At 42.1% G+C, this 15,407-nt stretch overlaps 2 protein-coding genes across 2 annotated transcripts in view; one reads left to right on the top strand and one right to left on the bottom strand.

Annotated features, from left to right (window-relative positions):
* The window catches only part of JHY (junctional cadherin complex regulator), a 64,691-nt gene extending 58,444 nt beyond the window's left edge, over positions 1-6,247 (bottom strand). The window contains exons 1-2 of the mRNA XM_063437026.1: positions 6,211-6,247; positions 1,574-1,938 (exon numbers count right to left, since the gene is read on the bottom strand). Of these exons, the coding sequence (XP_063293096.1) occupies positions 1,574-1,908 (335 nt within the window). The 5' untranslated portion in view covers positions 1,909-1,938; positions 6,211-6,247. The remainder of the gene's footprint in view (positions 1-1,573; positions 1,939-6,210) is intronic.
* The window catches only part of LOC134578052 (uncharacterized), a 96,389-nt gene continuing 82,809 nt past the window's right edge, over positions 1,828-15,407 (top strand). Inside the window, exon 1 of the mRNA XM_063437025.1 lies at positions 1,828-1,880. Coding sequence (XP_063293095.1) covers positions 1,872-1,880 — 9 coding nt within the window. The 5' untranslated portion in view covers positions 1,828-1,871. The remainder of the gene's footprint in view (positions 1,881-15,407) is intronic.

Raw genomic sequence — 15,407 nt, 5'->3', positions numbered from 1 at the left:
TGTTTCAAAACAGTAAAACGTATCACAGCGATGATATCACCAGTGAAAGTGCCGTTTGTGTGTGAAAAATGCAAAAAAAAAAAAAAAGACCCCTTTAACTGACAATATCATTGCTGTGATATGCGTTACTGTTTTGAAACACTAATATTTGTATTCAGCGAAGTCTCCTGAGTAAAACAGTACCCCCCATGTGCAGGAAAGTTACAGGGTTAAATACAGTGCTAGCAAATTAAATTCTCTGGACTTTCGGCCTGGGTTGTCAGGCAGGTCCCTCAAATTGCAAACAATAAAATTACTTAATTATGTAAAAATATTACCTACATATGCACGTAGAATTTCAATATATATACATATTTATATATTTGAAGTCTACGTGTATATTTATGAAATTATTTATGTATATGGATAAATGGATAATATATTAGACACATTGTATTGGAATATTGATGCTACAATAAAAAAAGCACTATTAGCACTATTAGAGTCCTGTGAGTGCTCTTCAACAAGACATTGTATATACCAAGGTCGGAGATTGCACCTAGGCAATAACAAGACCGGGAGCACTGAGTGCGGGACACGTGGAAGTATATATATATATATATATATATATATATATATATATATATATATATATATATATATATATATTGTATTATTTTTATTTATTCATTTATACAAAGATATATATATATATATATATATATATATATATATATAATTTACAAAAAATGTTTTTAATTATTTTCACTTTTTTATTTATTTTTATTTACTTTTATTTATGTTTTAGAATAATACTTAGTTATACATATACATAGTTATTATATATATATATATATATATATATATATATATATATACACACGTGTGTAAATTATTGGTTCTATGGCAAACCTATATGGTCTGAATTTCCGTAGTGGGCGGGACTAAGCTTGCACATGCGGAATCGGAAAACAGGTACACCGTATTCGGCTGGTCAACACACCTGGGGTAAGTTCACTAACTTTATCTTTACCTATATAATTGGCAGAAATGTGATATTATATTATGCTGTCCTGAGGAAAGTCCCACGCTGGGACTGAAACGTCGACATTTTGCATCACTGTGCGCACTTTATCGAGGGCACATTTTAGAAATGAAGAAATAAACGCTACGTTTTAATGAAGACCTACTGTCTTCCATTTTTGTATAAACCAGCCTGAGCGCAAGGAATCTTCCCTCCGCTATATATATTTCAATTTATCAAAAAATTAAAACATTCTGATATTTTTCATAAAATATATATTTTTTTAAAGTGTATCCAAAAATATTAAATAATTTGAAACGCTTATCCAAAAATATTAAATCGAGTCCTACATTGTACAGCACTGCGGACTACTATCTTCCATTTTTGTATATACCAATGTAACTAAAAGTCTGGCACCCGGTATAACTATCTATAACTTAACCTGAAAGCAAAGTATATAATAAAGTGATATCATAGTTGTATTGCAGTGAGGACGTCATGTTATATGACACAATATAATGATAGGAGATGGGAGAACGTCTTGTGGCTGTCCACAATATTAATTCTTACCTCAGTTTGTCAAATTCACTGCTGTTTTCATCAACAGTCGCATTTGAAATATGGTGATTTTCACTCCGGCTATAATGATTTTCTGTCTCATTATAGTTATGACTTTGGTTGGAGCTTCCGCCTGACGCTCCTTGCGAGGAATGCGATGCCGGACGCTCATGGTCAGATATCCTATGCTTTAGGTCAGACTGATACTGAATCTCCTGCGTCAGACTGTCAGAGTCCGAATCCAGCAAACTATCCAGACTCAGATTGAGCTCCATGTCCTTCGCAAACGAATCGGGATAATTATCTTGGGATGAGGCCGGTAACTTGTAACTCTCCATTAATTTCATAAAATGAGACACCAAATGTTCAACTTCCACCTGAAAAACAGAAATAAATATTTATTCTTAATTCCTCCTCCAACATATCCTGTTTGACCATCCTGGAATCTTCAACTGCATGGGGTTCCAGAACTCTGTTAGCAATCATACCTCCCAAGTCTCCCAGTTTAGGTGGGACAGTCCCTACTTAAAGCCCAAATCCCTCTATCCCTTCCCCCCCTAATGTCCCTCTTTTCTAGATGCTCCATATTGTTGGCGTGTCTGAGTGTATAACAGAGCTCCACAGTCATAATACTCCCAGTAATGTGTCTGAGTGTATAACAGAGCTCCGCAGTAATAAAACTCCCAGTAATGTGTCTGAGTGTATAACAGATCTCCACAGTAATAATACTTCCAGTAATGTGTCTGAGTGTATAACAGAGCTCCACAGCAATAATACTCCCAGTAATGTGTCTGATTGTATAACAGAGCTCCACAGCAATAATACTCAGAGTAATGTTTCTGAGTGTATAACAGAGCTCCACAGAAATAATACTCCCAGTAATGTGTCTGATTGTATAACAGAGCTCCGCAGCAATAATACTCACAGTAATGTGTCTGAGTGTATAACAGAGCTCCACAGCAATAATACTCCCAGTAATGTGTCTGGGTGTATAACAGAGCCCTACAGCAATAATACTCCCAGTAATGTGTCTGAGTGTATAACAGAGCTCCACAGCAATAATACTCCCAGTAATGTGTCTGAGTGTATAACAGAGCTCCACCGCAATAATACTCCCAGTAATGTGTCTGAGTGTATAACAGAGCTCCACAGCAATAATACTCCCAGTAATGTGTCTGGGTGTATAACAGAGCCCCACAGCAATAATACTCCCAGTAATGTGTCTGAGTGTATAACAGAGCTCCGCAGTAATAATACTCCCAGTAATGTGTCTGAGTGTATAACAGAGCTCCACAGCAATAATACTCCCAGTAATGTGTCTGAAAACTACTGGGGACTCAATTTGGACAGGAATTAATGGTGGTTCCCAGAACCAATAAGCATTTTAACCTGTCACCTTCCAAACCGTGATGGAAAAAATATAGCTATTGCCCCTGGCTATTAGAGGTAATAAAATACCAATAAATAAATAAAAGTCGTAAAAAAAAGACAAAAAAACAGAAACCTGGCAATCCCCGGCTGGGCATGAACATTGGTGAGCTAAGGTGACAGGCCCACGGCACCCCCGTACTCAAGACGGCGTCCCTCAGGGGTGGCTCCTCAGGACTTCCCCGACGGGATGTGTGATGAAGCAGAAGAGGAATACTTACCTGTACCGACACTGTCTCCGACTATAGGGGCCATTAAAGAGCTTATGGCGGACCTCCACAAAAAAATCAATGTGGCCATGATACATGAGGACCTGCTGTGCATAACTGGCCTATTAAGGAGCTACAACTAGTGGTTCAAGAGCTACAGCAACAGAATCTCACAAATGAGCACAGATTCGCCACGGAGGAAGACAGGCGACACCAAAAGAACCTAAAAATCATGGGGGTCGTGGAGAGTATCCCAGAGGCTGAACTTCCACACTTCATTAGGCGGCTCCTCGTGGCCTTGCTGACTCCGAAGCTGGCCAAAGCGGTCACACTAGAGGGAATATTCCGTGTGCTCAGACCAGCCAAGGCACCACCTACTGCTCCTGAGGACCTGGTGATACAGTTCCAGAGTCATAGGGATAAAGCTGCAGTCCTAGCGGCCACCAGAGGACAATCATCTTACCTCTATGAAGAGATGTCCCTAACATTCTATGCAGACCTATCCGGGGGAACTCTGGCATATAAAAGGACCATTTACCTCCCTTTTACCTGCACAAAATATCCACTACCACTGGAGCCTGTCCCACACCTTGATAGTCACCCGAGGGGACACAACGCATACAATACACGACCTTCCATAGGCGCTACAACATCTGGACCTCCCTCCAGACTCGCTTGGCCAGTCCGCACAAGCTGCAAGGCCCACGCGCTCCCATAGCTGGGACCCAGTAAATGCTCCGGAATTCATACCTAGACGAACAACCCCAGACTCGTATGCCGCAGTCACGACCTGAACCCCGGCTGGACTAAGCTGAAAGTTTGCCGGAAAACCCTCCCAGTTTAAATGTTAAACCTTGCAAAGTTCTTTTTTTTTTTTTAGATTTCTTTCTGTTTCTGACGCTCAAGTCCTGTTTTGTTTTTATTATCTCGCAACCACTGGTACCATAGACTCTATGCAACTGCCCAGACCTACCCGACTGTCTATTGCCCATACACATGGCTGCTGCACCCCAGTCTGCGTACTATGAACCTCGATTCACGGCCAGGGAACTCAGAGTGATTGCTCCAGCATTTCAAGATAGCGGCCGCTGAATGAGGAGACTGGTCTGCAGGTCAGAGGAGGTGTGGCTGAGGGGCGGAGCTTTCAAGATAGCGGCCGCTGAATGAGGAGACTGGCCTGCAGGTCAGAGGAGGTGTGGCTGAGGGGCGGAGCTTTCAAGATAGCGGCCGCTGAATGAGGAGACTGGTCTGCAGGTCAGAGGAGGTGAGCTGAGGGGCGGAGCTTTCAAGATAGCGGCCGCTGCATGAGGAGACTGGTCTGCAGGTCAGAGGAGGTGTGGCTGAGGGGCGGAGCTTTCAAGATAGCGGCTGCTGCATGAGGAGACTGGTCTGCAGGTCAGAGGTTGGAGGAGGTGTGGCTGAGGGGCGGAGCCAGGACACTGATGCATCCAAGATGTCACATTGACCTCAGGTAACCCCTCCTACAGGTGAGACCAGGTTATGTTATTGAGACACTCCTTTATAACCAGAGCACACCTTTCAGCCAGGAGATTAGGTTTTATCATATGTATAAGTTTTAATAAAATTGGATTTGAAATCATAGGTTTGCAAATTGCGGTTTTTAATCTGCGTCCACATGGACAGTTTTCAGTTAACATCCAATTATGAGACTGCTTCAGCCGATGAGTAAATAGACACGCCCACACAGGTCTGTTTAAATAGCCCAAACGTGAGAAAAGGGGCAGATCTGATGAAGCTGTGGATACGGCGAAACGCGTCATCACGATCGGCCACGTCAGCATGCATGCACACAGGATCGTAACTCCACCTCCTGGAAGAATTGCACAGTCTTTTGTACTTTTAAGTTTGTATTGCACAATTGGTTTGTCTTAAAGGCACAGCACACCTATATTTGTTTTTTTTTTATCTTTTACTATTATTCAATATTTTAACACCCTCTGTTATTCATTAATTTTGTTATTTTTTTCATTATAATTAGTAATTTAACCACAAGCAGGTCATTCAGTAAAATGTGAATTACTGGGAAGCAGATTGACGCAGAGACGCAGATTGGACACTTTACAAGTTATTTAGAATTTTGAAATTAATTTTGAATTCGTTATAATTCACTCTTCATTGAGAAATTCCAAAGATTTTGCCGCCATGTCAAACTGTTAATTAGAATTCTATTCACATAATGAATAATTTTACACAGATCAGCCGTTACTGGAGTAGGCTTCCAATTAATTACAGGATTTATTAATAATTCAATATCATCAATCACTTGTATTTCTCTATGATTTTTATATTGTGGTAGCCTATACATAAAGTCGATTTTACATATAAAGCCTAGTGTGCAATCCCTATCAATCTCAGCCGGTTTACATTAAAAAATAAAACACAAATAGACAGACAAACAGACAGACTGTTACATATATAAAGACTGACAGAGAGAAAGACAAACAGGCAGACAGAAATATAACATCATGTAATTTGGGGTCATAGATCAGTGAAGAGTTAATATTCAGTTCTAAGCCAAAGCAAGGGTTAATATTCACTCCCAGGCTAGTGAAGGGTTAATATTCACTCCCAGGCTAACTACGGGTTAATATTCACTCCCAGGCTAGTGAAGGGTTAATATTCACTCCCAGGCTAGTGAAGGGTTAATATTCACTCCCAGGCTAACTACGGGTTAATATTCACTCCCAGGCTAGTGAAGGGTTAATATTCACTCCCAGGCTAACTAAGGGTTAATAACCAGCTCCAGGCTAATGAAAGGTTAATAATTATAGGTTATAGGTCAGTGAAGGGTTAACAGACAGTCGTTTTTCTGCTCTGATTCAATTCCGTCGCTCAGCCTCGGGTCAGTAAGGGTTAATAGGGGGAGGGGCATGACAGAAAACTTAACAAAAATATAAAACAATACAATACCCCCCTGCCTTCCCCGCCCGATATCCCCCCATACCCGGCCGCCCCCCACCCCCGGGCCAATGGCCACTTTTCATTACTTACCTGTCACCCACCGCCGCATCCAGCTCCACCCAGAGACTGACCGCAGTTACTATGGCAACGGTATCCACAACACGACAGGAAACACCTCCTCCCTGGGAGGGACTACTAGCAGGACTCCTAGTCCCATCATCCCTAATAATAATTATATGTCTTTAACCAGTGAGGATGATTAGCTATGTAGTTACTTCCAGTAATACTTCCAGTAATGTGTCTGAGTGTATAACAGAGCTCCACAGCAATAATACTCCCAGTAATGTGTCTGATTGTATAACAGAGCTCCACAGCAATAATACTCAGAGTAATGTTTCTGAGTGTATAACAGAGCTCCACAGAAATAATACTCCCAGTAATGTGTCTGATTGTATAACAGAGCTCCGCAGCAATAATACTCACAGTAATGTGTCTGAGTGTATAACAGAGCTCCACAGCAATAATACTCCCAGTAATGTGTCTGGGTGTATAACAGAGCCCTACAGCAATAATACTCCCAGTAATGTGTCTGAGTGTATAACAGAGCTCCACAGCAATAATACTCCCAGTAATGTGTCTGAGTGTATAACAGAGCTCCACCGCAATAATACTCCCAGTAATGTGTCTGAGTGTATAACAGAGCTCCACAGCAATAATACTCCCAGTAATGTGTCTGGGTGTATAACAGAGCCCCACAGCAATAATACTCCCAGTAATGTGTCTGAGTGTATAACAGAGCTCCGCAGTAATAATACTCCCAGTAATGTGTCTGAGTGTATAACAGAGCTCCACAGCAATAATACTCCCAGTAATGTGTCTGAAAACTACTGGGGACTCAATTTGGACAGGAATTAATGGTGGTTCCCAGAACCAATAAGCATTTTAACCTGTCACCTTCCAAACCGTGATGGAAAAAATATAGCTATTGCCCCTGGCTATTAGAGGTAATAAAATACCAATAAATAAATAAAAGTCGTAAAAAAAAGACAAAAAAACAGAAACCTGGCAATCCCCGGCTGGGCATGAACATTGGTGAGCTAAGGTGACAGGCCCACGGCACCCCCGTACTCAAGACGGCGTCCCTCAGGGGTGGCTCCTCAGGACTTCCCCGACGGGATGTGTGATGAAGCAGAAGAGGAATACTTACCTGTACCGACACTGTCTCCGACTATAGGGGCCATTAAAGAGCTTATGGCGGACCTCCACAAAAAAATCAATGTGGCCATGATACATGAGGACCTGCTGTGCATAACTGGCCTATTAAGGAGCTACAACTAGTGGTTCAAGAGCTACAGCAACAGAATCTCACAAATGAGCACAGATTCGCCACGGAGGAAGACAGGCGACACCAAAAGAACCTAAAAATCATGGGGGTCGTGGAGAGTATCCCAGAGGCTGAACTTCCACACTTCATTAGGCGGCTCCTCGTGGCCTTGCTGACTCCGAAGCTGGCCAAAGCGGTCACACTAGAGGGAATATTCCGTGTGCTCAGACCAGCCAAGGCACCACCTACTGCTCCTGAGGACCTGGTGATACAGTTCCAGAGTCATAGGGATAAAGCTGCAGTCCTAGCGGCCACCAGAGGACAATCATCTTACCTCTATGAAGAGATGTCCCTAACATTCTATGCAGACCTATCCGGGGGAACTCTGGCATATAAAAGGACCATTTACCTCCCTTTTACCTGCACAAAATATCCACTACCACTGGAGCCTGTCCCACACCTTGATAGTCACCCGAGGGGACACAACGCATACAATACACGACCTTCCATAGGCGCTACAACATCTGGACCTCCCTCCAGACTCGCTTGGCCAGTCCGCACAAGCTGCAAGGCCCACGCGCTCCCATAGCTGGGACCCAGTAAATGCTCCGGAATTCATACCTAGACGAACAACCCCAGACTCGTATGCCGCAGTCACGACCTGAACCCCGGCTGGACTAAGCTGAAAGTTTGCCGGAAAACCCTCCCAGTTTAAATGTTAAACCTTGCAAAGTTCTTTTTTTTTTTTTAGATTTCTTTCTGTTTCTGACGCTCAAGTCCTGTTTTGTTTTTATTATCTCGCAACCACTGGTACCATAGACTCTATGCAACTGCCCAGACCTACCCGACTGTCTATTGCCCATACACATGGCTGCTGCACCCCAGTCTGCGTACTATGAACCTCGATTCACGGCCAGGGAACTCAGAGTGATTGCTCCAGCATTTCAAGATAGCGGCCGCTGAATGAGGAGACTGGTCTGCAGGTCAGAGGAGGTGTGGCTGAGGGGCGGAGCTTTCAAGATAGCGGCCGCTGAATGAGGAGACTGGCCTGCAGGTCAGAGGAGGTGTGGCTGAGGGGCGGAGCTTTCAAGATAGCGGCCGCTGAATGAGGAGACTGGTCTGCAGGTCAGAGGAGGTGAGCTGAGGGGCGGAGCTTTCAAGATAGCGGCCGCTGCATGAGGAGACTGGTCTGCAGGTCAGAGGAGGTGTGGCTGAGGGGCGGAGCTTTCAAGATAGCGGCTGCTGCATGAGGAGACTGGTCTGCAGGTCAGAGGTTGGAGGAGGTGTGGCTGAGGGGCGGAGCCAGGACACTGATGCATCCAAGATGTCACATTGACCTCAGGTAACCCCTCCTACAGGTGAGACCAGGTTATGTTATTGAGACACTCCTTTATAACCAGAGCACACCTTTCAGCCAGGAGATTAGGTTTTATCATATGTATAAGTTTTAATAAAATTGGATTTGAAATCATAGGTTTGCAAATTGCGGTTTTTAATCTGCGTCCACATGGACAGTTTTCAGTTAACATCCAATTATGAGACTGCTTCAGCCGATGAGTAAATAGACACGCCCACACAGGTCTGTTTAAATAGCCCAAACGTGAGAAAAGGGGCAGATCTGATGAAGCTGTGGATACGGCGAAACGCGTCATCACGATCGGCCACGTCAGCATGCATGCACACAGGATCGTAACTCCACCTCCTGGAAGAATTGCACAGTCTTTTGTACTTTTAAGTTTGTATTGCACAATTGGTTTGTCTTAAAGGCACAGCACACCTATATTTGTTTTTTTTTTATCTTTTACTATTATTCAATATTTTAACACCCTCTGTTATTCATTAATTTTGTTATTTTTTTCATTATAATTAGTAATTTAACCACAAGCAGGTCATTCAGTAAAATGTGAATTACTGGGAAGCAGATTGACGCAGAGACGCAGATTGGACACTTTACAAGTTATTTAGAATTTTGAAATTAATTTTGAATTCGTTATAATTCACTCTTCATTGAGAAATTCCAAAGATTTTGCCGCCATGTCAAACTGTTAATTAGAATTCTATTCACATAATGAATAATTTTACACAGATCAGCCGTTACTGGAGTAGGCTTCCAATTAATTACAGGATTTATTAATAATTCAATATCATCAATCACTTGTATTTCTCTATGATTTTTATATTGTGGTAGCCTATACATAAAGTCGATTTTACATATAAAGCCTAGTGTGCAATCCCTATCAATCTCAGCCGGTTTACATTAAAAAATAAAACACAAATAGACAGACAAACAGACAGACTGTTACATATATAAAGACTGACAGAGAGAAAGACAAACAGGCAGACAGAAATATAACATCATGTAATTTGGGGTCATAGATCAGTGAAGAGTTAATATTCAGTTCTAAGCCAAAGCAAGGGTTAATATTCACTCCCAGGCTAGTGAAGGGTTAATATTCACTCCCAGGCTAACTACGGGTTAATATTCACTCCCAGGCTAGTGAAGGGTTAATATTCACTCCCAGGCTAGTGAAGGGTTAATATTCACTCCCAGGCTAACTACGGGTTAATATTCACTCCCAGGCTAGTGAAGGGTTAATATTCACTCCCAGGCTAACTAAGGGTTAATAACCAGCTCCAGGCTAATGAAAGGTTAATAATTATAGGTTATAGGTCAGTGAAGGGTTAACAGACAGTCGTTTTTCTGCTCTGATTCAATTCCGTCGCTCAGCCTCGGGTCAGTAAGGGTTAATAGGGGGAGGGGCATGACAGAAAACTTAACAAAAATATAAAACAATACAATACCCCCCTGCCTTCCCCGCCCGATATCCCCCCATACCCGGCCGCCCCCCACCCCCGGGCCAATGGCCACTTTTCATTACTTACCTGTCACCCACCGCCGCATCCAGCTCCACCCAGAGACTGACCGCAGTTACTATGGCAACGGTATCCACAACACGACAGGAAACACCTCCTCCCTGGGAGGGACTACTAGCAGGACTCCTAGTCCCATCATCCCTAATAATAATTATATGTCTTTAACCAGTGAGGATGATTAGCTATGTAGTTACTGCAGGACTCCTAGTCCCATCATCCCTAATAATAATAATAATTATATAATGTCTTTAACCAGTGAGTATGATTAGCTATGTAGTTACTGCAGAACTCCCGAGTCCCATCATCCCTAAGAATAATACTAATAATAACAATAATAATAATATAATGTCTTTAACCAATGAGGATGATTAGCTATGTAGTTACTGCAGGACTCCTAGTCCCATCATCCCTAATAATAATAATTATTATTATAATTATTATATAATGTCTTTAACCAGTGAGGATGATTAGCTATGTCGTTACTACAGGACTCCTAGTCCCATCATCCCTTATTATAATAATCATAATATAATGTCTTTAATCAGGGAGGATGTTTAGCTATGTAGTTACTGCAGGTCTCCTAGTCCCATCATCCATAATAATAATAATAATAATAATATAATGTCTTTAACCAGTGAGGATGATTAGCTATGTAGTTACTGCAGAACTCATAGTCCCATCATCCCTAAGAATAATACTAATAATAATAACAATAATAATAATATAATGTCTTTAACCAATGAGGGTGATTACCTATGTAGTTACTGCAGGACTCCTACTCCCATCATCCCTAATAATAAAATAATAATAATATAATGTCTTTAATCAGGGAGAATGATTATCTATGTAGTTACTGCAGGACTCTTAGCACCATCATGGCTAATAATGATATAAAGTATTTAACCAGGGAGGATGATTAGCTATGTAGTTACTGCAGGACTCCTAGTCCCATGATGCCTAATAATGATATCAAATATTTAACCAGGGAGGATGATTAGCTATGTAGTTACTGTATGACTCCTAGTCCCAGCATGCCTAATAATGATGACATAAAGTATTTAACCAGGGAGGATAATTAGCTATGTAGTTACTGCAGGACTCCTACTCCCATTATCCCTAATACTAATAATATAATGTCTTTAACCAGGGAGAATGATTAACTATGTAGTTACTGCAGGACTCCTAGCACCATCATGCCTAATAATGATATAAAGTATTTAACCAGGGAGGATGATTAGCTATGTAGTTACTGTAGGACTCCTAGTCCCAGCATGCCTAATAATGATGATATAAAGTATTTAACCAGGGAGGATAATTAGCTATGTAGTTACTGCAGGACTCCTACTCCCATTATCCCTAATACTAATAATATAATGTCTTTAACCAGGGAGAATGATTAACTATGTAGTTACTGCAGGACTCCAAGCACCATCATGCCTAATAATGATATAACGTATTTAACCAGGGAGGATGATTAGCTATGTAGTTACTGCAGGACTCCTAGTCCCATGATGCCTAATAATGATATAAAGTATTTAACCAGGGAGGATGATTAGCTATGTAGTTATTACAGGACTCCTAGTCCCATCATCCCTTATAATAATAATAATATAATGTATTTAATCAGGGAGGATGTTTAGCTATGTAGTAACTGCATGTTGGCTCATAAAGATCTTCCACAAGGAATTAGGGATAAAGCAGACTCGAATATTTATACTTTATAGCAAATCTCCCTTCGAGCAATACCACAGTGAAATGATACTTACAGCGATACTGGCACGATATCGGCTGCATTACACTTAAACTCCTTATCAATTCTGACCTTCAACCTGGAGCAGGTCCCATTTTCTCCTTTACCCCTTTCATATCTCCATTGTTATCCTACAATGGATGTTACAGTACCATATGCTGAATATACCCGTTCTGTTCATAGTCCGTTCATGCCAGCCTCATGATCCAATCCACACGGATGAAACAGGCCCATCATCTTCCAAATTACTCTGTAAAATAATCGCTGTATCCAATTCCCACAAGTCTGTCACTGGTTTCGAACCCGACTTCCCTCCATCATTCATAGCCCACTAAGTATCTAATTCTAAGACCCTCATACCCTCATGCTCCCGATAAAGGTTTCATTTCTACTTGGTTGAGGTGACCTCAACAGTTCCCTAGCATCCACACTAGACACCACCTCAGGTACATACACCTATCAAACATCAGCAAGACAAAGGATACATCATATTCTCGATCAATCCCAACCTTTCAGTTGTTGGCGAGTTACTCAACCAAATATGAGAGACTACTCCTTTAACTCCAGGATACATTCGTTCTTTCTCCTACATAGGTTTCTCCATCTTGTCCAAACGTGATCATTCAGTCGTATCACATGGGCAGATTGCGCCCCTGTCTCTGGCCATTCAAATACCATCTATTCCAATCAAATCCTCCCAATGGGAAATAAATGACTTACTGTTAAATGACCCTGACATAATATCCCAAATAAAACTCGATCTGGAACAATACTTTGCAGAAAATAGCACCCCATCGGTAACTCCTATCATTACATGGGTAGCTCATAAGTGTGTAATTCGGGGACTTTTTATAGTTTTGTCTTCCAAACGAAAGAAAGTCAGAGAGGCCCAAACTGAAACATTAACCAAAGAAATCAGGCAATTCGAGAAGTCCCATAAACAGAATGGCTCTTTACTAACATAAAAAACCTTAGTGAATAAGCGATCCGCACTGACACAACTCAATGTACAAACCAAACGCAAAATACTTCTCTCCAAGTTCTCCTATTACTCTCAAGGGGGCAAATGTGGCCGCATGCTAGCTAATGTACTAAAACGAACCAGACAGGCCACCTTTATTGCCAAGATTAAAAAATCCTCTGGAGAAACCACTCAAATGCTGCCGGAGATCATGGGTATTACTCTACTTTATAGAATTTAAAGGATAAACCCCCTTCAGACATGGAGCTAGATACCTTCCTTTCCACCAGAATAAAACAAACCGTACCACGTAACATCCTCAGAACCTTTGACGCACCCCTTACTCTTGAGGAATTCCAACTGGCAGTAAAACGTACGCCGATGGGAAAAAGCCCAGCCCCGGACAGCATTACTGACAAGTATTATAGCACCTTTCTGTACACACTCTCCACTCCTTCTCTACAGGGCTTCACTTCACTGACCACGACCAGCACATTACCTGATTCGGCGGTAGAAGCACATATCACCCTACTACCAAAGCCTGGAAAGGATCGCACTGAGTGTGGAAGTTTCCACCCGATCTCTTTAATCAGTATTAATCTAAAGATTTATTCTAAAATATTCGCAAACCACCTAATGTCCACTGCTGCAACTACTTATACATCCAGACAGTGGTGTATTTTGGATTTGTGCTGCCCTAGGCACGACTAAATTCGGGCGCCCCCAAAATCTAAATTTGCCCCCTAATTTGTGCCAAGGCCACATGCCCTCATTGAGACATGCACTGATATACACTCACTGACAGATACACAGTCATTGGCACACACATACAGTCATTGGCACACACTGTTTAACCAACACACACTTTCACTGACAAGCACACACTCTCAGATACACATAAAATGACATACACACACTGACACACACTCACAGGCATACCCATTCTCACTCACAGACACACACTGACAGCTACACTCACTCACTCACAATAAGGTGGACAGCCCCAGAACACGATGCAAAAAAGGCATTTGTCTGGAAGCTTGGGGTGACATTTTTTTTTGGCGCACCCTCTGAAAGTGCCGCCCTAGGAAAATGCCTTGTTTGCCTTGTGGTTAATACATCTTGCATCCAGACCAGTCAGGATTCGTGCCCAATAGGGAAGCTAAAAATAATACTAATAAGCTGCTCAATTTGATCCATGTAGACATCCTCAAGTAACACCTTACTCCTAGCAATCAACGCAGAAAGAGCATTTGACAGGATGGACTGGGAACTATTATTTGTCACATTCCGCGCTTATGGATTTGGACCCCAGTCAACTCTCTAAACCAGTACAAATACGGAATGGCACGAGACAGGGGTGCCCTCTCTCCCCTTTGTTATTCATTCTAATCCTAGGACCCTTATTGCAGGGCATCAGGGACCATCCACACATTCGAGGAGTGATCAGAAACCAAAGGGAATACAAGGTACCGGTATTCAAATTTCCAAATTTTCAAAGTTCCAAATCTGCTCATTCACCCTGAGAATTTGTCCATTTACCATGAGAAGCTGCCCTTTCATTCTGAGAATCTGTCCATTCGTGAATATGCAGAGTATCAGAATTTTAGTATAAGTGAGTAGATTGTTTTAGGGTGAATCAACAGATTTTCAAATGGAATGCAGTGGGCACCCCTTTGGCTATCAAAGTGTTACAATATCTGTGAAATAGTAAAGGTTGCCGTGTGATTGTATTTCGCTGGAAAATCAGGAACAATTCAATAAATCTCAGAAGGCAGCAGTTTTTAATCACTTTTGTCCATCTTTACATTGTTTATGCCATCCGGTGCGTGTAGCCATACTCACTGCCCACTGCACTCACAGCCCACTGCACTCACAGCCCACTGCCACACAGCACCCACTGCCCACTGCGCTCATTGCCCACTGCCACACAGCACTCACTGCACTCACTGCCCACTGCCACACAGCAATCACTTCCCACTGCCACACAGCACTCACTGCCCAGTGCCCACTGCACTCACTACCCACTGCCACACAGCACTCATTGCCCACTGCACTCACTGCCCACACAGCACTCATTGCCCACTGCACTAACAGTGCTCACACAGCACCTCAACAACAGCGGTATCAGCTGCAAACAATCCTAAACACTCACACACAACATCACCCACCCAGCACCCATTAACGCTGACATTCAGCATTAGAGCACAGGGCACCCATTCTCTAACATTACTCACAAGACACCGAGCAATCTCTCACCCAACACCTTACTAGCACACTGCACAACTCCACGTCAATTTCTTATTCAAAATAAAAAGTTTATTAACTATAACAACAACATTGAGACTTATTGGAACATTAAAGCTTTTCTAATAAAT

Source organism: Pelobates fuscus, chromosome 11 (genome assembly GCF_036172605.1).
Source record: "Pelobates fuscus isolate aPelFus1 chromosome 11, aPelFus1.pri, whole genome shotgun sequence".
NCBI lineage: Eukaryota > Metazoa > Chordata > Amphibia > Anura > Pelobatidae > Pelobates > Pelobates fuscus.
Note: the sequence above shows the minus strand (reverse complement) of the source record. Positions and strands in the feature narration are given on the sequence as shown.